Source organism: Oryza glaberrima, chromosome 1 (assembly GCF_000147395.1).
Source record: "Oryza glaberrima chromosome 1, OglaRS2, whole genome shotgun sequence".
In the NCBI taxonomy this organism is placed as follows: Eukaryota; Viridiplantae; Streptophyta; class Magnoliopsida; order Poales; family Poaceae; genus Oryza; species Oryza glaberrima.
In genome coordinates, this window is record NC_068326.1 from 4,770,146 (window position 1) to 4,794,423 (window position 24,278).

At 47.1% G+C, this 24,278-nt stretch overlaps 3 protein-coding genes, 1 long non-coding RNA gene and 1 pseudogene across 4 annotated transcripts; 3 read left to right on the plus strand and 2 right to left on the minus strand.

Moving 5' to 3' along the window:
* The first annotated feature begins 6,038 nt into the window (after window positions 1–6,038).
* Window positions 6,039–7,134, plus strand: LOC127760384 (uncharacterized). The gene has a single exon (XM_052284634.1). It carries the CDS (start codon window positions 6,062–6,064, stop codon window positions 6,629–6,631), a length of 570 nt encoding a protein of 189 aa, XP_052140594.1. The 5' UTR covers window positions 6,039–6,061; the 3' UTR covers window positions 6,632–7,134.
* Window positions 7,135–9,657: 2,523 nt separating this feature from the next.
* LOC127760764 (uncharacterized) lies at window positions 9,658–14,299 on the minus strand. The gene is made up of 7 exons (XM_052285062.1): window positions 13,838–14,299; window positions 12,205–12,243; window positions 12,014–12,084; window positions 11,380–11,444; window positions 11,209–11,298; window positions 10,881–10,973; window positions 9,658–10,394 (listed from the first exon to the last, which is right to left on the minus strand). Exons 1-7 carry the CDS (start codon window positions 14,248–14,250, stop codon window positions 9,978–9,980), a joined length of 1,188 nt encoding a protein of 395 aa, XP_052141022.1. The 5' UTR covers window positions 14,251–14,299; the 3' UTR covers window positions 9,658–9,977.
* A 3,476-nt stretch (window positions 14,300–17,775) lies between these two features.
* LOC127757425 (uncharacterized) lies at window positions 17,776–19,244 on the plus strand. The gene is made up of 3 exons (XR_008013420.1): window positions 17,776–18,156; window positions 18,240–18,362; window positions 18,447–19,244. It is a non-coding gene; the product is annotated as an uncharacterized LOC127757425 (long non-coding RNA).
* Window positions 19,245–21,056: 1,812 nt separating this feature from the next.
* LOC127760279 (uncharacterized) lies at window positions 21,057–22,283 on the minus strand. The gene has a single exon (XM_052284511.1). The coding sequence runs from the start codon at window positions 22,059–22,061 to the stop codon at window positions 21,438–21,440; it is 624 nt and encodes a 207-aa protein (XP_052140471.1). The 5' UTR covers window positions 22,062–22,283; the 3' UTR covers window positions 21,057–21,437.
* Window positions 22,284–23,756: 1,473 nt separating this feature from the next.
* On the plus strand, window positions 23,757–24,185 carry LOC127753817 (uncharacterized; annotated as a pseudogene).
* The last annotated feature ends 93 nt before the right edge of the window (window positions 24,186–24,278 follow it).

A 24,278-nucleotide genomic window follows, 5' to 3' on the forward strand; every position in this document is an offset into this window, starting at 1 on the left:
ATATATTACAGATGAGTTATAAGGTTATTTTTGATTTTTTCTCCTCTCTCTATCCTTTACTTATATATTTAATATATTTATCTTGAAATATGTGAATAGCTAGTTCTTTTTTATTTTTTAAGTTTTCTCTTCTCCTTGTAATTATACCATCCTATTAAACTTACTCTGAACGTGGTTTTGGGTTATAGTTAGGATGTGTACGTGTGCGTGCGTGTGACGGCGACGTGGTTGAAAGAGAGAGAGGGATGGACGGAGCGGCACGGAGGACGTGATTTATTGGCGATGGCGGCGTGAGAGGCTGGAGGACGCCCGTGCAGCGACCGCAGCGACGACGGCGACGGCGACGGCCCACGGATCCACCGAAGCCGGCGCCGCAGCGAACATACGGCCGCACCTGCCCGCGCGCACGTCTTATCTGGTTTGCTACGGCCCAAATTATCAGCTGCTGCTGCCGCCGCACTGCGCGCATCCATCATCATCCATGCGCCTCGCCATGCATGCTACACGGTGACTCAAAAGAAGACGGCACCCGACACGGCAAGCAACATGCATGTAGAGCCTCCATCTTGTGATTCTCCCTTTTTCGCTTACGGCAGCAGCATTCTTTTTCCTTTTAAATGCGCAAGGTATGTATATGTATACTGTCGGTCTTAAAAAAGAGGAAAAAGTATGAATTACCCCCTCCCCTGGAAGTATCGCGGTCGTCCAAATTACACCCCTGAACCATAAAACCAGACATTCTTCACCCCTAACTATGCAAACCGGACGAATTACCCACCTGGACCCAATACACGGTGGTTTTGGTCTACGTGGCAGTCCAGTCAGCATTTTATTTATTAAAAATAGGTGGGCCCCACCTGTCAGTCTCTCTCTCATCTATCTCTTCTCTCCTTCAGACAGCGCGGCGAGGCGAGTCTCTCTCTTTCTCCTCTTTCAGACGGCACGGCGGCGGCGGCGGCGGCGGCGGCGGCGGAGGAGGAGGAGGCGCGGCGGCGAGGCGAGCGGCGGGGGCGGAGGAGGCGAGGAGGCGGCGGCAGCAAAGGAGGCGCGGCGGCGAGGCGAGCGACGGGAGCGGAGGAGGCGAGGCGGCGGCGGGGGCGGAGGAAGTGCGGCGGCGAGGCGAGTGGCAGGGGCGGAGGAGGCACAGCGGCGAGGCGAGCGACGGGAGTGGAGGAGGCGAGACGGTGGGGGCGGAGGAGGCGAGGCGGCGGCGAGGCGGTTGGTGGGGGGACGACGTCGCCGCCTTCTCGTCTCGCGCCGCCTCCTCGTCTCGCGCAGCCGCCTCGCCTCGCGCCGCCAGTCGCCACCGAGCCGCACCCACCAGCCGCTACTGCCTCGCCTCCTCCACCGCCGCTCGCTCCTCGCGGCGACGTCGTCCCCCCGCCAACCGCCTTGCCGCCGCCTCGCCGCTGCCTCCGCCGCCGCCGCGCCGCTGCCTCCTCTACCGCGCCGTTGTCGCCGTCTGGAGGAGAGAGAGAGAGATAGAAGAGAGGGACTGACATGTGGGGTCCACCTATTTTTTAATAAATAAATTGTTGATGGATTGCCACGTAGACCAAAACCACCGCGGATTGGGTTCGGGGGGTAATTCGTCTGGTTTGCATAGTTGGGGGTGAAGAATGTCCGATTTTATTGTTCAGGGATGTAATTCGGACGACCGCGATACTTCGGTTGAGGGGTAATTCGTACTTTTTCCTTAAAAAAATCAACATAGGCCTCTTCTCCTAAAGTGATTTGAAGGGAGTATTATTTGGATACCCTCTCTAGTCTTTTTCTTTTTCTAAAAAAAATAAACGAACTGGCACACAATTGTGATAATTTCTCTAAATATATTAGGAGAGGAAAACAAAATCACATCACCACCACATGCTAGCAGCTCCAAACATATCTATGAAGAAAAGAGCTAGCACCAAGCCGGGCGCCGCTATGCGTGATTGATCGGTGATAGTCTACGAGGGTTGCGAACGCACTGCTGATCCGCAGTTCCTAAACAGAAGTTTCCCGATCATCCTTGCAGAGCAGGGTTGGAAAAGGGAGAGGGCAAGAGAGAAGACGATCCACTCAACTCTCAGCCAACCCAGTGGCGACAACCGACAAAACGTTGAAAACCACATTGAGATAATACCGTGACGGCAGGAAAACAAGATCTCAAAGATGATGCACCCAAGATGGTTATGACGTTGAAGACGCCACCATCATCCGTCAAATGACTAGGCTTTCACCCGGAGAATCTTGTTAGGGGGGAGAGAGCATGAGCTTGACAACACCCAAAAGGGAGGAAACAACGCGACACATTATCATTGCTGGCCCGAAGAACTCCGATCAAGGCTTTTGCCTATGGTTCCCTTCCCCTAACCTGTTGTTAGCAACCTTGTGTATCCACCACCCAAAAAGCCTATGCCAACATGCAGTCCTGCCACGCTGGCCTTGTCAGCTGAACACTTTCACGTTGCCGGTTGTGCCTGTCGGCCCCGGCGACCACGTCCTCTCAGCATCGGCTTCATGTGCCGCGGGCCTTCAGCTCGTGCTGCCAACGACCGCCTCGCTCTTCTAGCCTCCCGGCCGGTCACATTAACCGTTCTACATGCCGCTAACCTCCTCCTCGTGTGCCGCCTGTCACTGCCTCGTGCGCAACTAACCTCCCTTCGCGCTTGCCGCGCCAGCCACCCGCATGTGTCATTGCCTAGGACGGCGTCCTCGCATGTGGACCTCCGTCGATGCTTACACGCTGCCCTGTCGCCCCGGGCGTTGCGTGACCCCAACTTCTCCACTCCTTGCTAGGCCACAGTGCATCCTCCCCATCACCACCGCTTGGTTTCACTGGCTGAGCCACCAGATCTGACCATGTGAGAACTGGATCCAACGCTAACATGCATACCTGATCACCGACGACCACCACTCAAAACCCTTCCTCCGATATTTGGTAGCACTCGGATCGCCGCCACCAGAAAAGGAGGTACGGTAGAGAGCTCCGGGACCCCCGCCCTCCGCCCGCCGGGCTTTCGGTCGGGTGGCAGTGAGGCGAAAAGGAGGAGGGAAGAGGGTGGCAGCCCGTGCCGCCCTAGGGCCGAACAACACGAGGGCTCTCCCTAGCCTCAAAGGAATGGAACAACCAAACCCTCATGGCGCACATTTGCACGCGCTTCACCAGCTGACCCTTTAGCCCATATGCTTGTAGAGTAGAGCGTCATAAATTCTCACCTAGCTAGACTTGGTCCTCCCACTCCCACTAGCGTGCTGACTACATATATATGATCGGTCAATCGGTGGATGAAATCAAACATGCAACATGTCTTCACCGATGCTCGGCGATCCTATATATCGATCCTATAGACAGACATCGATCCAACCGGTCTCGCTAGCCATCCTCAGCACTGTACCATGGAAGCGTCCGGTAATACTCCCTCCGTCCTTAAATATTTGACGCTGTTAACTTTTTTAAATATGTTTGACTGTTCGTTTTATTAAAAACTTTTATGAATATTATTTAAAAATTTGAGTAGTAGTAGTAGTATATTTAACAATAAATCAAATGATAGAAAAATAATAATTATTACTTAAATTTTTTAATAAGACGAATGTGTCGATATTTGATGTCGCAATTCCGGTATTTGCATAGTATGGGGATCGTAGGTACTAGGATATACGCGAGACTGAGGTAAAAGAGATGAAGACAGGGATTTTTATACAGGTTCGAGCCCCTGAATTGTCAAGTAATAACCCTACATCCTGTTGGCCGAAGCCGGTCGTTGCTCTTATTCATCATAACCACACCAGTACAATATTTGGGGTAATATTTCTAACTGTTGTCGACATGACGGTCTGAAGTTCTAACTCGTAGTCGACAACAGGGTAGTCTTCCTCCTCGAATCTGTGCCCGTCGAGATCAGAGATAGCGCTTTCGTCTCTGCTGACAGTATCCGGAGACACCGTAGGGGACTAGCCGTGCTTATCCCTGAAGTCGATATCTGGCGTCTTGTCTTGGCGTATGTTGGCTTCTATGTTGATCTTCTGTCTTGATCTATTGTTCCGTGTCTTCTATGGTGGGTGTGTCCCCTCTCCTCATAGAGGGTCATGTATTTATACCCATAGGTGTCCCCTTGTCCAAGTAGAACTAGGGAAACCAATATGGATACAATCCGAGTAGTCCTTGTCGTTTTCATGTAGAACTCTGGTTGTCTTTCCTTATCCGGAACTCCTCCTATATCCGTAGGTTGTTTCCGTATAAGACGTGGTATATGATGAGTTCTGTCGAGATTTAGTCGACTACTATTAGGTATGTGATATCCATAACCCTGATAGAACGGTCGAACATGTTTAAAAAACAGTTAATGGCGTCAAATATTTAGAGACAGAGGGAGTACAACAGGAGGTCCCTACCGGAGTCCTGTGGCTGGTTGCCGCTGGGACGTGCTACTCATGGACAAACTAGCTATATTTATAGCGCTAAGATATATCCCGTCACGTATTAAATTTATTTATTTCAGAACAGAGGGACGGAATAGATGACAAACTAGCTCGATCATCTAGAGAACGGGACCTGTTTCACCAACCGGCTTGACCGGTGATTCGGCCCGGTATGTAAATATGCATGGGCTAATAGGCCGGAAAAAACTCCGATTCGCCGATCTCTGCCCTTGCCAAGCAGAAGCCTAAGGCCGTTTTCTGGATGGGCCGTGATCTCGCTTTCAAAAAGGCTCGTCTGCTCTGCGACACCATTTGACACTTCCACCGGTGGCCGGCGGCCGCCGTCCGCCGCCTCTCGCGATTCGTGTGTCCGACACCTGTGCCACAACCGCGACGTACGAAAGCCAAGCCACCGCCCACAAGTTTTTCGTCAGAGAGTGTGTGGATGAGTACGTGATTTCCACTTGTGTGCCACTATATTTTGAGCCCAGTAGTGGGACTGCGGTTTTAAGTACTATTGCTGCGCTCCAGCCCATCCATTGCGTGGTCGGCGTGGGGGCAAATTTCGTTTATATGGTTATCATGATTTTTTTGTGAACGATGACGTTGGTTATCGAGTGATTTGTTAACGATATGATGATGCACTCCACCACCAAAGACTGGTCATATAAAATCGCCGATATCAAAGTGTTATACTACACTTCTTTGTTGCTTGATATCAAAGTAGTGCCCCCGATGACTACTTATCCTTGCTTCGTCCCTGCTCGATTGCAAAAGTGAACAAGCTCTAGGTTTAACTCATTTGGCTATATTCCTTACGATGAAACTTGTATATTCGACTTCAAGTCTTTGACTAAGCACGAATACTTATGTTTATGACTAATTTTTTTAATTATGGATGGTGCGTTTGTGATTACTTTGTCATATATGTTTCCTCAATCTACTAGAGACGCTCGAAATGGAACTACACTAATTTTTTTAAGTATAGAAGTCCTATAAAAATCATCCCAAACAAATTACCAAATCAACCTATCATCACCATTATAATGGTAAACTACCTATGTTTCATATTATATATCGTTCTGACTTTTCTATAGTCAAACTTTTCTAAGTTTGACTTAAATTTATAGAAAATTATAGCAATATTATCAACACAAAACAAACATATTATCAAAATATATTCAATAGTAATTTAATGAAACCAACTTGGTGTTGTAGTTATTGCTTTTTTTTATAAATGATCGAAAAAAAGTTAAAACAACTTATAATATGAAAAGATGGAGTATTAAAAATACGTGGGCATGGTTAGGATGTGTCTACGTTTATACGGATGAGTGCGACACACGTACGTGTGTACAAGCATACGTGTATATTATATCGTTTTGCGTAAAACACTTAATGTTGATCTAGATCTTGATCTTTATTTTTAGAGAAAAGAACCCCAACTATCAACTATGTACGTGTCGAGAAAATGAAGAAAAAAAATGTGAGTACTTGTGACCAAAGTGACACACGCGCTCACTCAGCTCGTCAGCTTCTTCCACGCACGCGTTGACACGTCGGCACGGGAACCATCCTCTATATATCGTCACCAACCTGCTGCACCCGAGCGTCGCAGGTCAACACACGACTGTAGGCACGTGCAACAAGCTAGATGGAGGAGCAGCAGCGGCCGGTGCAGCCCGGCGGCGGTGGCGCGCCGCCAGAAGAGCAGTGGCGCGGCGCCGTGGAGGCGGCGCTCCCGGGAACGCCGGCGTCCGCCGCGTGGCCGCACGTCGCCAGCTTCTACGCCGCGCACCGCTACCTCCCTGGCATCGACGTGTGCGAGCGCGTCGGCGACGGCGGCGAGGATGGTGGCCTCCTCCTCGTCCCCGGGTGCGTCCGGCACGTGGCGTCGAGCGCCGCGGGGCTGTGGGCGCGGGAGGAGCTCCTAGAGGCGCCGGACCACGCGGCGCGGCGCCTCCGGTACGCCGTCGTCGACAGCAACATGGGGTTCGGCCGCTACGTCGCCACGCTCCGCGTCCTCGACGGCGGCGGCGGGTGCCGCATCGCGTGGGCGTTCGAGTGCGACGCCGTGCGCGGCGAGGGGTGGAGCGAGGCGGCGCTGGTGGCGCGGCTCGCCGCCAGCGTGGACGGCATGGCCGAGAGGGTGCAGCAAGCCGTGGCGGCGGAGGCCGAGGCGCGCGCCGGAGAAGAAGAAGAAGAAGACGGAGTCGCTGGGTGACGTCAACGTCGCCATGGCGGGGGCGGCGTCTGGTTCGGCGTGTCTTTGTCGTGTCAGGACGTCGCGCGTGCGTTGCGTGCAAGGTGGCTGATTGATAGAGAGATTTTCTGTCGCTTTTTTTTTACTGTAGTGCTACCATGGATCGATCAGCGGCGGTGATGATGTCTTCATGAAATTTATCTCGTGCCACTATTAGGTCGTTTTCATTTTTGCGATAGCTTTTCATGGAAAAATATTATAAGAAAAAAATTGTGTATAAACTTTTATATAACTCGCACCCCTTAGGTGGTGTTTGGGATGAGAGAGATTTATTTTATTCCCTCTCACACAAAAAACATAAGTAACATACTCGTGACAATCTAACATAAAAGAAACATGCAATGATTTATAGAAAAGTTTCTCTTTTTTTTTACGTTCTTAAATAAATATTGCAAAGTATTGTTGCTCCTGGGTAAGTTTATGTTGCTCCTACCTTTTACTTAGGCTGTGTTTGGATGAAGGGGTGAAAATTTTTATCGTATCACATCGGATATACGGACACATATTTAAAGTATTAAACGCCTGTAAACTGCCAGGCGAATTTATTGAGCCTAATTAATCCATCATTAGCAAATGTTTACTGTAGCACCACATTATCAAATCATGGAGCAATTAGGCTTAAAAGATTCGTCTCGCAATTTACACGCAATCTGTATAATTAGTTATTTTTTCGTTTATTTTTTCGCGAACGCGCAAAAGGATTGCACGTCAATATATTAGAAGAAAAAGAGTTTTAGTTACACACCACAGTTAGAAGAAAAGGATTGCACGTTATTTTTTTCGTTTATATTTAATACTCCATGCATGTGCTCAAATATTTGATGTGACATGGTGAAAAATTTTGCTAGGGGATCTAAACAGGCCCTTATTTCATATTGTCATCAACATTTACTGTTCATGATAAGATATCATCAAACTTTTGTAAATGTTAAATACCAATAACTAACTCACATGATTATATTTTTTTTAAAAAAAATCAACGGTTGGTTTGTCTCCGAAGAGTATTGGGAGGTAAACCCATCTCCCATGCACGGAAAACTGAGCAGTTTATTAGCGCGTGATTAATTAAGTATTAGCCTTTTTTTCAAAAATAGATCAATATGATTTTTTTAAAACAACTTTTGTATAGAAACATTTTATAAAAAAAACATACCGTTTAGCAGTTTGAAAAGCGTGCGCGTGGAAAACGAGAGAATAGTGTTGGGAACTTGCTCTTGCAAACGCACCTCTCACGATATTACAAACTTGTTCTAATATAAAATCAATTACTAAAACTTTAAAAGTTAATCAAGCCTGGTTTCGAACGTCAAATAGTACTTCTTCACGGTGGAAGTATGTACTTGCTTGGTTTGGCAGGAACAAAAGGACGTGACAATTGCACAAAACCAACACCAAAACCCACAATTCCACAGCGCATCATAGGTACGAAAATCTAATCTGATGGATCCATCCGAATATCTGACGCACAGGCGAGGCTGACCGACCAGCTTGTTTGATGAGGAAATGAAACGGTCGCCCGACTAGTGACCGAGCTTTCTTTCCTAGGTCACCGCACTGCAATGCACATGGTGTGGAGCAGTGATTTTATTGTTCCGACCAACCGTTCGTCCGTTCGCCATTGCTGGTCCAATCCAAGAAACTGCACAACTCCCCCCACCTACTCCAGGAGTAGTCCGCACATGATGGTCAGGTCACTAGGTCGGCAGCTGGGATGTGCCATGGTTGTACTTGTCGTTGCCGGCTGCTAACATACGATTAGTCTTGGACTCTTGGTGGTTGCATTGCACTCTTGCAGAAAGGTAGACTAGCTGCTGCCTATCATGAATAGGAAAATAGTCCGAATTACTCCCGTGAATTATTGTGACGGTACGAATTCCCTCTATATCAGATTCCGGAGTGGTTTTGGTCCCACGTGGCGCATATGTGGTAGTCTAGTCAGTATAGAAAATATTAAAAATGATGGGGCCACTTATCAGTTTGTCTCTTCTCTCGGTCACCATATGTGGGTCCTACTTCTTTTTATGCTGACTAGACTGCCACGTGTGTATCAGGTAGGATCAAAACTGCTTCGGAGTTTATCAGAGGGCAATTTGTCCGGTATAACAAGATAGGGGTGAAGAATATCTGTTTTTTATTAATTGAGGTGGTAATTCGGACTTTTTCCTTACGAATACGACTTACTACGTTTGTTCCAAAGTATAAATATTTTTAGATCATTAATTTGTTATCATATGCTGATATTATTTTTTAGTTGTATTAATGGTTAAATTTTAAATTTTGAATTCATTCTATTCCTCTCGCAAGCACGTGATTAGCTGAAAATGTATGGATGTCTGTGCATTAGAATCAGTGCATCAGAAATGACTATATTATCGTACAAATTTTGAATTAGTATTTTCAAACCGAGGGAGCAGTACTTTGTTTTGGGTGTGTTTAGTTCACGTTAAAATTGGAAGTTTGGTTGAAATTAGAACGATGTGACGAAAAAGTTGGAAGTTTGTGTATGTAGAAAAGTTTTGATGGATAGAAAAGTTGGAAGTTTGAAGAAAAACTTTGGATCTAAACTCGGCCTTTGTATACTTCATCCTATTTTAAGCGCAACCATAAGTTTTCGTATCCAACTTTAATCGTCTGTCTTATTTCAATTTTTTTTATGATTACTATTTTTATTGTCATTAAATGATAAAACATGAATAGTAATTTATGTGTGAGATATGTTTTTGACCTTTTTAAAACAAAATAAGACGAACGATTAAATTAGATATGAAAACTCATGGCTGCGCTTAAAATGGGATGAAAGGACTAGTATCCTTGACCGAGGTATTATGCTGTTGATAAGAATAGGAGGTCCACTCTTGTTTGTCTATGCTTGACTGAGAAGAATCCTCTTGCCATGGGAGGAACAATCAACCACAGAAATTGAATATCCTTATATCCATCCTACACACGCTAAAAGAAAGATCGACAAATTTGATGGGCCAGTAGCAGTACTAGGCAAACTGCAGCACACCAATAACAGTATTAGATTTTATACAAAACTGATTGAAAATGTCCAATTCAGCGGCAGGGGTTTCCTTAAAAATCTTAATTCTATTATTGCGGGTGTATATATATAATTACAGATCACAAACCCTTTTTCAGTTTTCGACCCAGTCCTACATGAAACAATCAACCAAAATCACCACTTGAAGCTTGTAGATCACTTTCAGATAATTCCATCAAGAATGAGATCAATGACATACACGGCCATTTTCCTAACTTATCATACAATTTTTCTTTTCTCCTTTTTCAGGCAAACTGCTCTCCTTCACACGGTTTGCAGAGCTAGCATTCGCTCCATCCAGTCGATGATGTCTGTGGCGATCTCATCACGCTCAGGCTCAAAGAGCAGATCGTGCAAGAACCCATCGTACAGCCTCAGATCCTTGTGCCTCGATGAGGCCTCGTTGTAGAGGTCCTGTGAAGCCAGGGGGTCGGTCACCCGGTCTGCGGTTCCATGGAGGACCATGAATGGGACGGTGACCTTCTTCAAGTTGTGCAGCAGGTAGGAGGAGATGCGTAGGATTTCATGGCCGGTCCGAACTCTGATCGGCCCGGTGTAAACCAGCGGATCGGAGTACTTCGCTAGCAGGGCAGCCGGGTCGCGGGACACCGGGATGCCTCTCTTGTTAGCTCCCTTGAACTGAAACTTTGGTGCTAACAGAGAGAATATTGGCGCCACAGCCTGCAAGATTCAGATAGTTGGTATGCACTAATCAGAATGTGGAAAAAAAAAAACAAGATGGTCCAATTTTTTAAGATTTGCACATCAAGGACGAGATTAAATGTAGTTCTCGTAAGCATTAATTTTGTACAGATTGTTTTTCTGCCGGGCATAGTTTGTGCAGATTGGAAAATTCTAAATATATAATGCAATCATTTTAATAAGCGCATACAGGTCATAGTATATCTGTTTTTCTAACGTTGAATAGAATACAACTGCCACAGTTTCTCACAGAAGGTTTGATAAGATGGCAAATGATAAGTTGCTTAAACCAATTTTGCAAGCTGTTTTAATTAATTGAAATATACCTAGTTCTTCAAAGGTATTCATGATCTTCTTTTAGCAAGTTATGCAGATGAATCTACTTTTGCTGACCTAGAGGATGCTTATTCCATCAAAACTAACACAGTTTAGAAATAAACAGGGTATCAGAAAAAGCAGCATTACCCCTACAATGGGATGAGCAGGTTTTACACGCAGAGCTGGTGAAGTTAGGATGATGCCTTCCAGTTTTGCTCTGATATGAGGGAACAATGATGCCTGGAAAATACCAGCTATTGATAAGCACAAGGGAAAGAAGAACATGAAGCATGTAAAATGAACATATCTGCAGCCAAACCATTTCAAGTTTTCAACCAGGCTATTTTGTTAATGCTTTGCACCATTGCTCTGCCCGTCAGGATATCCATTATTCACAGGCCCAGAGGAGTAGGGTCAGTTTCTAAACCTGGCCTAAATAGAGCTGAGAAAAACTACTTATTGTTACAAGGCATACCTTCAAAACAACAGCTCCACCAGTGGAGTGACCAAGAAGAAAACAGGGGACCCCTGGATTCTCAAGCACAATTTTACCAAGAAGTACATCCTGTTTGAAGATAATAAAATATTTCATAAGTAACAGAATGAAGGAATAATTGCAAGACAGACTTGCTATTTTCAGACTTACTATATCTTCTACAACATAATCTAGTGAAGGCACATAACCATGTAGACCATCGCTTCCACCATGGCCTGACATTGTATATGGAGATGTTAGAGTTAGCCTGTTAATGTTCAAAATAAAAGTAGAAACAAACAGATGTTGTTGATACAAAAAGCAATGCAAACTGCATGGATAAAATCAATGAAATTGCCTACTGTGTTTGGTTAGTAAGTGTGCATTGCAGGGTCAATTTGTGCTGTGGGTGAACAGAGTGTGGTAACATTAGAATCATGAGCTAGAAGTTGATTCTGAATAAAATTTCATGCTTTTGTCCATAACAAACGGTAATACTCTGTTATCAATAAGACTACTTCACTTTCAATATCAAATGAAATATTTAGCTGGTTCTAAATTTCTAATTAGTCATACTCCTTCTAATAGACAATCCCCATATTTTCCAATGACTTTTTGGCTCACACAAAAACTCAGTTAGTTATATTAGGTCCGACAAAATGGGTACTTAAACAACCCCAAAAACTAATTTCATGTGCATTCTGACCCAAACCACTGTAACTTACCTAAATGTAGGACTAAAACTAGCCATCCAAAGAGTGAAAGAGGCAATAATGCATGTCCAAGAAACCAAACTAGTTCTCACCTATCCAGTCCATTGCATATACTCCAAAGCCACATGATGTGAGCAGCTCCGCAAAGTGCAAATACCTTCCACTGGAAATACGGGATCAAAAAGTATTTAATTATACTTTTGACAACAAAGAGGAAAGAACATGTATATTGTATATTAAGGTGTGTGGTGGGTGGGGGACTTAAGAGGATATATAGCCTTACCTGTGCTCATTAAGCCCATGTATGATGACCAAAATACCCCTAAAGTAAAGAGAGGAAATGATCAGTATAAATTGAAAGTGGAAGCAATTGTACAACAGTGTCACTGCAAAGTAAAAATAAACTGTTCTTAACATTAGCATTGAAACACATGCTACCCTCGTAAATAGATGGTTCAGGCTAATGAAGAATTCCACTTTGCTGCAAAAGAGGCTTCAACAGAACAATACTCTTCAAAAGGTTTCAGCTGTAGGGTTGTCAAATTTGCCAGCAGCGTCAAGGGTAGCTGATCAGCTACACGTTGAAGTATTAAACAAAGGTGGTTGGTTCCTATTTCAATCTTTGTTCAATGCAGCGTTTGACTACAGTATCATTTAAAATGTGAACAGCTGAACAGAGCTAAACCAGCAGGTCATGGGAATAAGAATAATCCACAGTTTGGTTATACAACATTGGGGCAAAGGAATAAAAAAAAGCTTCCTCCTTTTCTTGATAGCTAAGCTATTCAGGGTCACTTTAGTTTAAGCCATCACATTCAGACGTTTTCAACGATAACAAAGATATAGCAATGGAGCAAAGGTTGTGAGATAAGGAATCGCTTTGATTCTGCTAATCTACCCGATTGTGCTTAAATTGCTCTCCTAAACTAAAGCCTAAAGGTACACGAATAAAGCTTCTATAATCTCTTCTTATCCATTAGTACTAGTAAGTTACCAGCACTAAACATTTCATACCATCAGAGAGAAAAATACTCTGCATCAGAAGCTGTCGTAAACTTAGCCAACTGGTTTGTAAGAGAGTATGACAATTGGCAAGAAGTCCATTTGACCATTATATCGAACTACTCCTACCTAACAATTGCAGAACCACGGATGAAGACAAGATTATGCAGCGGCGAACTACTTCAATTGCAGCCTAGCCGGTGCAATGAATGCAAGAACGTTGCCCGGTATCTGAGGCCGGATGTGTGTAGGAGACGTGCATTAGACGGCACGTCTCTCTCAGAGAGACTCGCAGATGCAGCAACAGAGTTTCAACAATGCGATTTACGCCACAAATCCTACCGTGATAAATCAAACCACTAAATTATTATGATCCAGATGCAGCTCATCTTCACGAATGTCTAATCGGAACTGAAATTAACCGTCATTTCACAGCTAGATCACTGGAAATTTCAGCGAAAACAATCTGGAAATTTGACCGAAACTGCCACCAGCTACAACCAACCAAAAGAAAACGCTTGGAGAAGAGACAAAAGAAGCCTCTTCCAATTCCCCAACTCGAGGAGAACAAAACGCCACCCCAATTCCGAAACCTGGGATCTCTCTCCACCAAGAAACAAAAATTCCCTAAAATTCAGAACGAAATGACGAATAATAATACAGTAAAAGTATTCACAGCAATCAGACGAGAATAAAAAGGTAGTCCTCTTGCGTAAAAGCAGAGCCACAAAACGCCCTTCCCCCACCAATCCACCAATGGGAGAAGATCAATTTTAAAGAAATTGAATCGATGTGTCCAACAAGAAAACGAAATCGCCATAAGCCAACAAAAAAAACAAGCCACTGATCCCCACCACAACAATCCAAACCACTATACCGAAGGAAAAATTGATCGCCGAACCCTCCGTGCTCACCTCATCTCGGCGGCGGCGGCGGCGGGCGCCCAGACGCGGCAGAAGAGCGCGTTCCTCCTCGCCCCGGGGACGACGAACGTCTCCCACCGCCTCGCCCCCTCCCCGTCCGCGTCCTCCACCATGGCCACCTCCTCCGCGAGCGCCCTCCTCCGCCGCACGTCCTCCTCCTCCGCCGCCCTCCTCCGCGTCCTCACCGCCCTCCCCGCCTCCGCCCCCTCCCCCGCGTCGCCCCGCCTCCGCCGCCAGCCGCCGCCGCCGACGAGGAGGAACACCCACAGGAGCAGCGAGTGCAGCGCGACGGCGAGGCGGAGCAGCGCCCGCCGCGACAGCACGGAGCGGAACACCGGCACGATCCGCCCCGTCGCCCCCGACGTCATCATCATCTCCTCCCCTCCTCCTCCTCCGCCCTCCATGCCCGCCGGCCGACTCCTCCCCTTCGTTTTACTTTTTCTTTCTTTTTTCCTTCGCGCGTTTTACGCGGTCGTTCTCCGCGTATTTATAGGGAGGTGGGCGCAAGCGACGACGTGGCTGACAGGTGGGGCCCACGCTCCGAGCCGACGGGGGGCTGACAGGTGGGGCCATCGCTCCCAGCGGCAGTGCTACAGCTGCCGGCTCATTCATGTGGTCCCCACCATCCACCGTCCACTGTATCATGGAGAACGGGACAGCCATGCTCCATTCTTTAGGGGGCTCGTCTCGCCCGTTGGATCTAGTGTGCTGTTTGGGAAGTTTACGGAGGTTGTTTCAGATTAATTACATTTTAAACTATATTATTTTTAAAAAAATATCAAATATATACATACATTTAGTTTTTTTTTCACTAAACTCTATTAAATCCATAAGAAATCCAGCCAAAATTTAGTAATATTATTAAATTGCCAAAATTTTGGCTAAGGTTTATTTCGACTATAATCTGAACAGGCCCTAAGATTTCGAGAATATGCTAGTTGGTAGCTAACTTCTGATAATTTAGAGAAGTTGTAAACCAGCTTCTGAATTCTAAGGGCCCCTTTGATTGATAGGATTGGCAAAGAATTTTTATATGATTCAAATTTCTATGGATTTTTTCCTACATATCCCTTTGATTCATAGGAAAGAAAGGCAACTTTCCATAGGATTGTATTCCTATGCTTCACATTTTATAGGAAAAATAGCAAGAGGTGTGATTTTTTTGTGAACTTTCCTTTGTTTATCCCATAGCACTATCGAAGGACTCATATTTGTCTTTCTTGTGTTTGTTAATTCCTGTAGGATTTGAGCAACGTACTACTTCAATTCTTGCATTTTTTTCTATTCCTGTGTTTTTCCCATCCTGCGAATCAAAGGGCCCCTAATTCATTTTCTGGATTCTATAACTACATATTCTCAGAATTTATGTGACAATCTGAACTGTTTAGAAAGCTGAAGATTCTGTGAAAAGTTAGCTAAGTTATAGTAGATAAAAATATGGTAGATAGATTACTAGCTATAATATGTGGTAAAGTTAATAAAAATATAACTATGATAATGAACCGAACTCAACTATGGTAGCTTAAAAAATGGTGTAGTAAAACGTGATAATGAATCAAACACCTCTTTAATCCGTCCAGATCACCGGCAGTCGGTGAGATTGCACTCGATCATCGAGACTGTACATGGCCATTTTGTTGACTATCAGCGAGGACCCTGGACCCTAACCAATAACCATCTAGATGATGGACAATTACATTGATTAATCAACTACAGAAAAAAAATAGATGGAAAATTCTACTTTCTTTTCTGACACAAGCGTGGCTAAGACACTGTCGAGAGGACATACATCGTCCGCATTAATACTGTTGATGTAATAACAATCACTTGGGTGATCTACTCCAGTTTTATACCCATGGACGGATCCAACGTGGGTGCAGGGGGACTCGAGTCCCCCCTACACCCACAAGACCAATGGATACCTCCGGAGCAATCTTTTCAATTTTCTCACCATAAATGATAAATTAATGGTTCCTAAATAGCTGTAGGTTGAAGAAGCTATATAATTAAGCCTCTCATTTTTTTTTATTGCTGGATCCGCCCCTATTTATACCCATACAATCAACCAAAACGCATCGCTGGTTGCACGAGGGATACGAGCCACCCCAATGCAGCCAATCAAACATACCCATACTACATCAGCAGTAATGCATTGAAGCTGTTTGCTAGTGAAAGGTCATTGTCAGGTAGCTACTGATTGTTATTGCTGCATGGCACGGTCGATGCAGAGAGAGAGAGAGAATGCGACCCATACATGTGTGCAGATGTGCTCATCGATCGTCGTCTCCTTGCAAGCGACCTGTCGGTTGCGGCAAAACCAACCACATCCACATGAACACACAGTAAGTAACATTAACAGTAAAATTAATTTTCTCTGTACCTTTGATATATAATGCTTCCTTTTCACTGTACCCTGTAAAATTAATTCACTTTTCACTCATCACACATATCAATAAAAGGGAAAAAAGCTACAATATCTTCTAATTTAACATATCCCAAAACAATCGCCCCCACCACTTTAATAAGTCTCATTATATTTGCAATCTACTTTCACAAACTCTAATAAAGTGATAATCTAAAAGTATTTGAGGACAGATTAGATGGTGAAAAATAAAATTATTTTAGAAATGTACGACCTGATCGTGCCAGAGGAGTAAACAAATATACTACGGCTGTACGGCATATATGGCTCGTTGCGTCCCTATCGAACCAATGCTATTTTCCACGCCAAGCAAAGAACTATGAGGCATCTAGCAAATCCACAGCATCGATGTGAACGAATATGCGGCCATGGAATTACAGTACTAATTGCCCTAATTTTTTTTCCTGTAGAAAGGAGTATAAATGTATAATTAATAAGATGATATAAACGAGCTGTGGAAGTTGCGACAAAGAGAACAAGGGAGCCAAGAGCCAAGGATTTATTTATTTATTTCTCCTTTTTAACTTGGGAGTCTTTTGCTATTTTCGTCTTAATTAAGCCGTCGATATATATCTTCCTGATACTTCTGATGATACTCCTTGAAATCTTTGTGATACCTTCGATATACTCGTTAATATACGGTGATACTTGCTGGCAAGTACACTATGATAGTTGTTGATATTCGTATGTATTATCTTAAAATAAACCATATGAGAAAAAAAAGGGGATACATAGTAGGATTATATCCTGCCATAATGGGTCTTAAAAAACATAATGAGGGATAATTTAGGGTGAGTTTGAGAGGAGGGGAAAAGAAAAGATTGGGAAGATACACAAAACGAGGTGAGTAATTAGCACATGATTAATTGAGTATAAACTATTTAAAACTTCAAAAATGGATTAATATAATTTTTTAAAGCAACTTTCGTATATAAATTTTTTTAAAAAAACACATCGTTTAATAGTTCGGAAAACATGCGTGCGGAAAACGAAACAAACTAACTCACCTACTCCTCCTGCCGAACGCTCCCTTAGCGACAAAAAGATAAGCGTGGTCCCTTGTATTTGCTAGCCGAGCACATTTTTGTGGGCCTAAAGTTCACAGGCCTTGTTATTAACAACAAAGTTATCCAGGCTTGGAATAAGTTCACTTTTGGTCTCTCTATTTGTCGCTCAGTCCGATTTTCGTCCCTTGGTCGCAAAACCGGGTACGACAGGTCCCCCAACTTTCGAAACCGTTTAAATGTGGTCCCTCGGCAGTATTGCATCTGGTTTTTGCTGAGGTGGCGCCTACGTGGCTTCTTTTGACTAGGTCTTTGTCCAACGTGTCAATAACGTGGTGGTTACGTGACAATTAGATCCGAAAAAATAATAGTACACGTGGGACCACATGTTAGTCGCACACAACTAATAAAAAATGGTGGGCCCATGAGGACCCAGACGTCATCCTCTCTCTCCCTCTTCTATCGCTCTCCAGCCGGCGGAACGGGATGGGCGGCGGCCGGAGCGGGCGACGGCGGGGCGGAGCGGCGGCGGAGGCAGAGCGGGGCGGAGCCGAGGGGCGAAGCGGGGCGGGCGGCTGCCGAAGCGGGGTGGAGCGGGGGCGAGCGGATGTCGTCGAGCCGTCGCCATCCTCGCCGCGGCGGACACCGTGAACGACGACGTGCTCGCGCGCGGGTGGTCTTCAACTCAGGGGTGTCCAACCCGGGGAAGGGAGGGGGGGGGGGGAGCTCCTGGCGCCGTGGTTGGAGGACGCCGACCGCGCCCAACGACGACGAGCGCGCGGAGAAGGATGAGGCGGCGGAGGCTGTGGTGTTCATCAACGGGGAGGACGATGAGGCGACGATCTGTCCGGGTTCAGGGGCCTGGTTCTTGATCTCTCTTATAGGTGAACTCAACGACCTCAACTTGATCTGACGATATCATCCAAAGTTGCAAACTATTTTGTTTATGATAGACCAAATTTTGCAGTGATCGTGTTAGAAAGAGATAAAAACAATTTGAAGGAATTTTGCATTTTTACCTCGAAATATAACCAGGCCTGTGAACGTTGTCTGCTGGAAGCGCGCAATTTGTTTGGAATTCATGGCAAAGGTTAGCTTCTCTGCTTCCAAAATCATTTTTAACTTCACCATCAGTTATTCAAAGTTCATTATTTGATCCAAAAACATGCAACAGAAGCGCTCAGAGGGGCAGAGCAGACGGCGGCGATGGCGGGAGCTTGGCGCTTCGACGGCGTCGGTTCTTGACCCCGTAGCCGACGACGGCGAGGAGCGCGACGGCGGTGAGGAAGACGTAGACGTCGTCGTCAGCAGTAGCCTCCGCCGCCGCCCACGGCCGTGCTGCCCCGCGTCCCCCTCGAGGAGGGACCGACCTCGCCGCTGCCGTCGCGCACGAGGGCTCCGGCTGCTACGTCCTCACTGTCCTCCGCCGCGCCCTCCGTCCTCGCCGGAAGCAGGAAGGGTGCCGCCCGGGTCGTCACGCGCGCCGCCCATTCTCCCCGTCGGCCGCTGCTCGTCGGTCATCCTCCCCATTGGTCGCCGCCCGTCCTGGTGCCCCTTCTCCCCGCCGGTCACCGCCCATCCCGGCGCCCCTTCTCCCCGCCAGTTGCCGCCCGTCGCGCCATTCTCCTCGCCGACAGTCACCCATCTCTTCGTTGCCTGTCACGCCGTCCACCCCGCCGGCCACTGCTCGTCTCGGCGCCCTAGCCGCATCTCCTCCTCCTCCGGCCACCGCCGGACACTGCCCCTTCTCCCCGCTGGCCACCGCCCGTCTACTCGCCGCCCGTCGGCCGTCGCGCCCGAGAGAGGAGAGGAGGGAGAGAGACGAAGAGAGGGGAGATGGGGAGTGAGGAGGAAGAAGAGGGGAGTGAGATTGACATGTGGGCCCATGTGGGCCCCATCTTTTTTAATTATTGTTTTGTGTAACTGACATGTGGGTCCCATGTGTATTATTTTTTTCCAAATCGAATTGCCACGTAAGCGCCATGTCAATGCCACGTGGGACGGAGACCTAGTCAAACCAGCCACGTAGGCGCCACGTCAGCCAAAACCACTACCCAAACCGCCTTAGGACCTTATGTGTCCGGTTTTCGTAAGTTGGGGGGTGGTTCGTACCCGGTTTTGTGGTTGAAGGATGAAAATCGGACTAGGCGACAAATAGAGGGACCTAAAGTGAACTTATTCCTCCAGGCTTCTCTATACATACTGGGCTGATACAGTAAGGTGTACAGGGAGTAGCCTAATGACACGATAAGGAAAGGGAGAAAAACCCAGCCCATATGAAGAGGAGGCCGCGGCCCACGGCCTCTTGACTCGGATAACGGGCTCACCTTGCCATAATGGACCAACTTTATGGCCTAACGGGCCTGTGTAGTAATGAACGAAGGAGAAGGCAAGATGAACCGTGCTCGTCCATACAAAAAGTTCAGAATCGCTTTTCAACAGAGGAAGTTTAGAATCGTTTTGTTTCTTGGTTGTTTATGTGACCTAGTTTTGATGCTCCGGTTAGCATCCATGCTAATAGTTCAGTTAGTGTGAAGTGAATTGTTTCGGTGAACCCCGCAAAAAAAAAAAGAATTGTTTCGATGAAGATGGTAGATTCAGTCATCCAGATAGTATCTGGTCCTGTTTGGATCCAAAGGATATTTTTTAGCCTTCCCTCAAATAGTCCAAATAGCTCAAAAAGATCCAAAAGTGTGAGCTATTTGAGGACTATTTGGAAATAGCCCACCCAAAAAAACTATCCCACCCAAAGGATGCTAATTGGGGCTATTTCAGGTGAGGCCCACTGAAAAAGTGTCTTTTATCTCTATCTCTCTCCATGAGAAGGTACATTAAAAGCCAAATAGTTCTCAAAATAGCCCTTGAATCCAAACAACTTAGGGCTATTCTATTGGAGGACTATTTCCTTGTGCTAAAAAATAGCTTTCAAAATAACTCTAGACTAGTTCTCCAAACAGGGCCAGTGTCTGTTTACAAGTGTTTTGCACTACTGCAATGAGATACAGTACAACATGAGCTGGTTTTAGATGGGTCTACTGAAGTGCCTGAAAGATTAAGACATTTTTATTCTTGAGTAAAGTGTAATGGCGTTGTGTGGGTGTGTCAACTAGGTCCCTGAACTCTCAAAATGAATTTTTGGGTCCCTCAACTTGTCTTGGGTGTCACGTAGGTCCAAATGTGTTTCAACCTGCTCCGTGTGCTGACGTGGCATGCCATGGTGGCGCCTACGTGTAAGTAGAACCCATATATCAGCCACATATAGAAAAAATAAGAACATATTTTTTTCTCCTCTCTTTTTTCATTTATTTTTCAAAATTAACACATCATTTTCTCCTCTCTTTTTAAATTTTATTTTTTTTCTACATGATTGACATGTGGATCGCACTGACACGTAAGCGTCGCTGTGGCATGCCACGTCATCTCATGGAGCGGGTTGGAGCCCGTTTGGACCTATATGACACACATGACAAGTTTGGGGACCAAAAAATATATTTTGAGAGTTTAGGGATCTAGATGACACATTTGTACAAGTTTAAGAACCGTGCGTACACTTCACTCTTTATTCTTGCTCACTGTTTGGTTTTCTTCCCTATGGATGTAATGACACGCTGACAGGAATGAAGACAGTATATGATACCTAGCCTCTGTGTTTTCAACTTCTGCTTGTGGCAGCTGCTAAATTTTCATTCATCTGACTGTGTGAAGGTAACAGCTTAAATAAACTCCATTTCACCTGATATACAGAAAAAACGTAGCAACCAGCAAAACAGATGGGCGGGTAAAATGGGAGTAGTTAAGTAAATCAATACATTTGTCAATACACATGCACATTTCTAGATATCAAAGAAGCCAAGACTTCAAAGGAGACAAACTTTAAGTAATTACTCTAATAATTAACGATGAATTACAATCTGTAAGTAACTACAAGAGCTCGCATGGAATTCATGAAAATTCTACACCAATAGTTTCATTTCAGTACAATCAATTTTTTGAAAAGGCTTTCAGTAGTATCAATAGTACTAATCACTTTTGTTGCAACAAGTTTCTTGATTATCACTCGCAATCAGACACTAATTAATCAACCTAGAGGCTTAATTAATTTTTAAATTTTGGCGGGCTTTGCACCCGAAGAAGGTGAAGGATTTCATTTGTTGGGGGCAGCTGATCAGTCCTTGGTAATGGCGGGGATGCAGCTGGAGCTCCTGGTGAGGCCGCCATGGCCGTGGTCCCTCGGGCTGTTGGACCTCGACCTCTTGCGGAGGATCTCCCTCATGGCCTCCGTCTGCATCAGCACCGGGTTGGCGCGCCCCACGCGGTTGAACCGCCCGCACACCGCCATGTGCGCCGCCAGCGCCTCCTCCGCCGGCGCCGTCGTCCGCCCGGCGCCGCCGTGGCGGCACCTCCTGTCGGCCTCGGCGCTCGCCGCGGCGGCGCACAGGCCGCAGACCCACCGCCCGCAGTAGCGCTCCCGGACGCGGCGCGCGTACTCCGGCGTGCACTCCTCCTGCATGCCGCAGCACTCGCACCGCGCCTCCTCCACCACCACCTGCTGCTGCTCCGTGATCTCCGGCAGCTTCTCGCCGCCGCCGCCGCCGCCGGCTGCCGCGTCCGCCACCTGCTGCTTCTTGGTGAGCTCCAGGGCCAGGTCGGACATGGCGCGCTGGAGCCCCTCCATCGAGATCCTCCGCGGCTTCTCCGCCCGCTTCCCCCTCGCCACCGCCGCCGCCGGCGCCGGCGCCGGCGCCGCCGCAGCCGCCGCCACTGCGCCTTCCCCGTTTGGCCACATCATCCACTACCACTAGTATGATTTCTAGCTGCAAAACGAATGCTCAATTTGCTACTCGATCAGATGCTGATGAGCTGACTGATTACTACCGACGAGTGAGTATGAACTGAATTCAATGTGGAGAAGAAGGTGATATCGATGAGTTATATATACACTGGCCGTGCACGGGAAAGCGAGCGAGCGCGGATCAGATTGCGTACGTCGGCGTGGATGATGAGCCCGTGACATGATCGACGAGGAACGGAGCGAGCTGGAAAAAGAAGGGAGGGGAAAGAGGGAGAGGTCGCTTGAATGCCCTAGATTACTCACTCTCAGGCTCTCAGCATCCATTGGCTAATTAAGATCATATCGAACAATGGGCAATGACTAACTCAATTGGCCATGCAGTGTCACCGAGATTGCTGCGTGTTTGGACGCCTAGCTCGTGCTCGTGAGCTAGATGCTAAAGTAGATGCTCGAGTTTTCTTGGCCACGAGTAATCAGAAGAACTCCTGTGTCCATCGATCTGTGTGGTTACAACCTTGATTAATTAATTAATTGCGTAAATTAATGGAGTACAACATTAATCGGTCCCTGCAAAATTTTAGTTGTGTGTCATACTCTCATCTTCTTTCCTCCCCCCGGTATATATATAGGTCTATCTAGCCGATTGTGTTGTGTAAAAAAAACTCTTTTTCTTCTAATACATTGGCGTGCAATATTTTTACGTGTTCCAAAAAAAAAAGTGCCACACTATCGTCTCTATGATCATTCATGGATAGATGAATATATAGATGGCGCACGCGTGAACCACGTTGTGTGTCAATCTCGATCTCTAAACAGCGAGCGAGCATGCAGGTGCCTTGTCCATCCATATGCCGCGCGCGACGCCGTCCACAAGCTTCCGCTACTACGATACCCATCAAGTCCATCACCACCTCGCGCGCTGCGCGCATGTGTCCGTCGTCCGTCCACTCCCAACTCCCAACCAGCTAGCGGCCGCCGCGCCCGCGCGCGCCGGACGTCCGCTTCGCCGCGTGATTGCGTCAATGATTATTGCGCCGCGCGCGCGCGCGCTTTCCCTGGCTGCACGAGCGGCGCGCGCCGGGCGGGGCGGTCACGAGATGTCTGGGCGAGGGCGAGACGCGCTGGCTTTTCGATTGTACCTGGACTACTACTCGCCGCCGATGGCCTCGATCGCACGCGGAGGTGCGATGCCTTTGGCTGGGCCGTGTTCAATGAGCCGTTCTCTTGGCCCAGCAAAGGAATAAGTTCACTTTGTAACCCTTAAAAGTCACCAAAATCTAATCCGTGACCCTAAACCATAAAACCAGATATCTCAACCCCCAACTCTTAAAACCGGTGCAATTTGACTCCCTCGGTGGTTTTGGAGGACGGTTTCGCTGACGTGGCGCCTACGTGGCATTATTGACTTGGTGTTCTTTGCACGTAGCGTTGACGTGGCGCTTAAGTGGCATTAGAAATAAAAAAAATGTGTGGGACCCATTTGTCATCCACTAAAAGTATAGGTGGGACCCACTGACATGTGGGGCCCACATAAACCATGTTCTCCTCATCCTCCCTCTCTCTTTCTTTCTCTTCGGCGAGCGGCGGCTGAGGGACAGGGGTCGGCGGCGGCGGGAGGGCAGGCGGGCGAGGGTGGCGGCGGCTCGTGGCAGTGGGAGGACGAGGGGAACGACGGCGGCGGGAGGGTGGGCCGGCTCCCGCCGCCGCTGGACCCTGTCCCTCAGCCACGACGACTGTGGCGGTGACCGCGAGCCCGTCGGCATGGAGGACACCGTCCACGCCGCGTCCCTCATCGTACCGGGGCGCCCACTCGCGTCCGTGACAAGGTACCTGGCGGCGCGGTCGAGGCAGGAGGTGCGGGAGATGGTGGCCGCGCTGGAGAGCCACGGCGCCGAGCAGCTGAAGCAGCTGTAGGTTCCCGGGCTGGCCACCGCCATGGAGCAGGCGCAGCGGCTGTTGGAGATGTTCGCCGCCGACGAGGAGGAGGTGACCAGGAAGAAGCTGAAGCGCGCGAGCGACTCGCCGCCGGGAGGCGCGGATGAACAGCACACGAAGCAGAGCAAGGTGGTCGGGGTTGATGGCGTCGTCAAGGCTTCTTGACGCATTGTCCCCTGCTTCTGATCTCTATTCTCACTGATCAATGTGTTATTACTAGTTGTCATCAACTGTAAACCTCTGATTTTGTCATCAATTGTAAATCTCTTTTGTAAACCT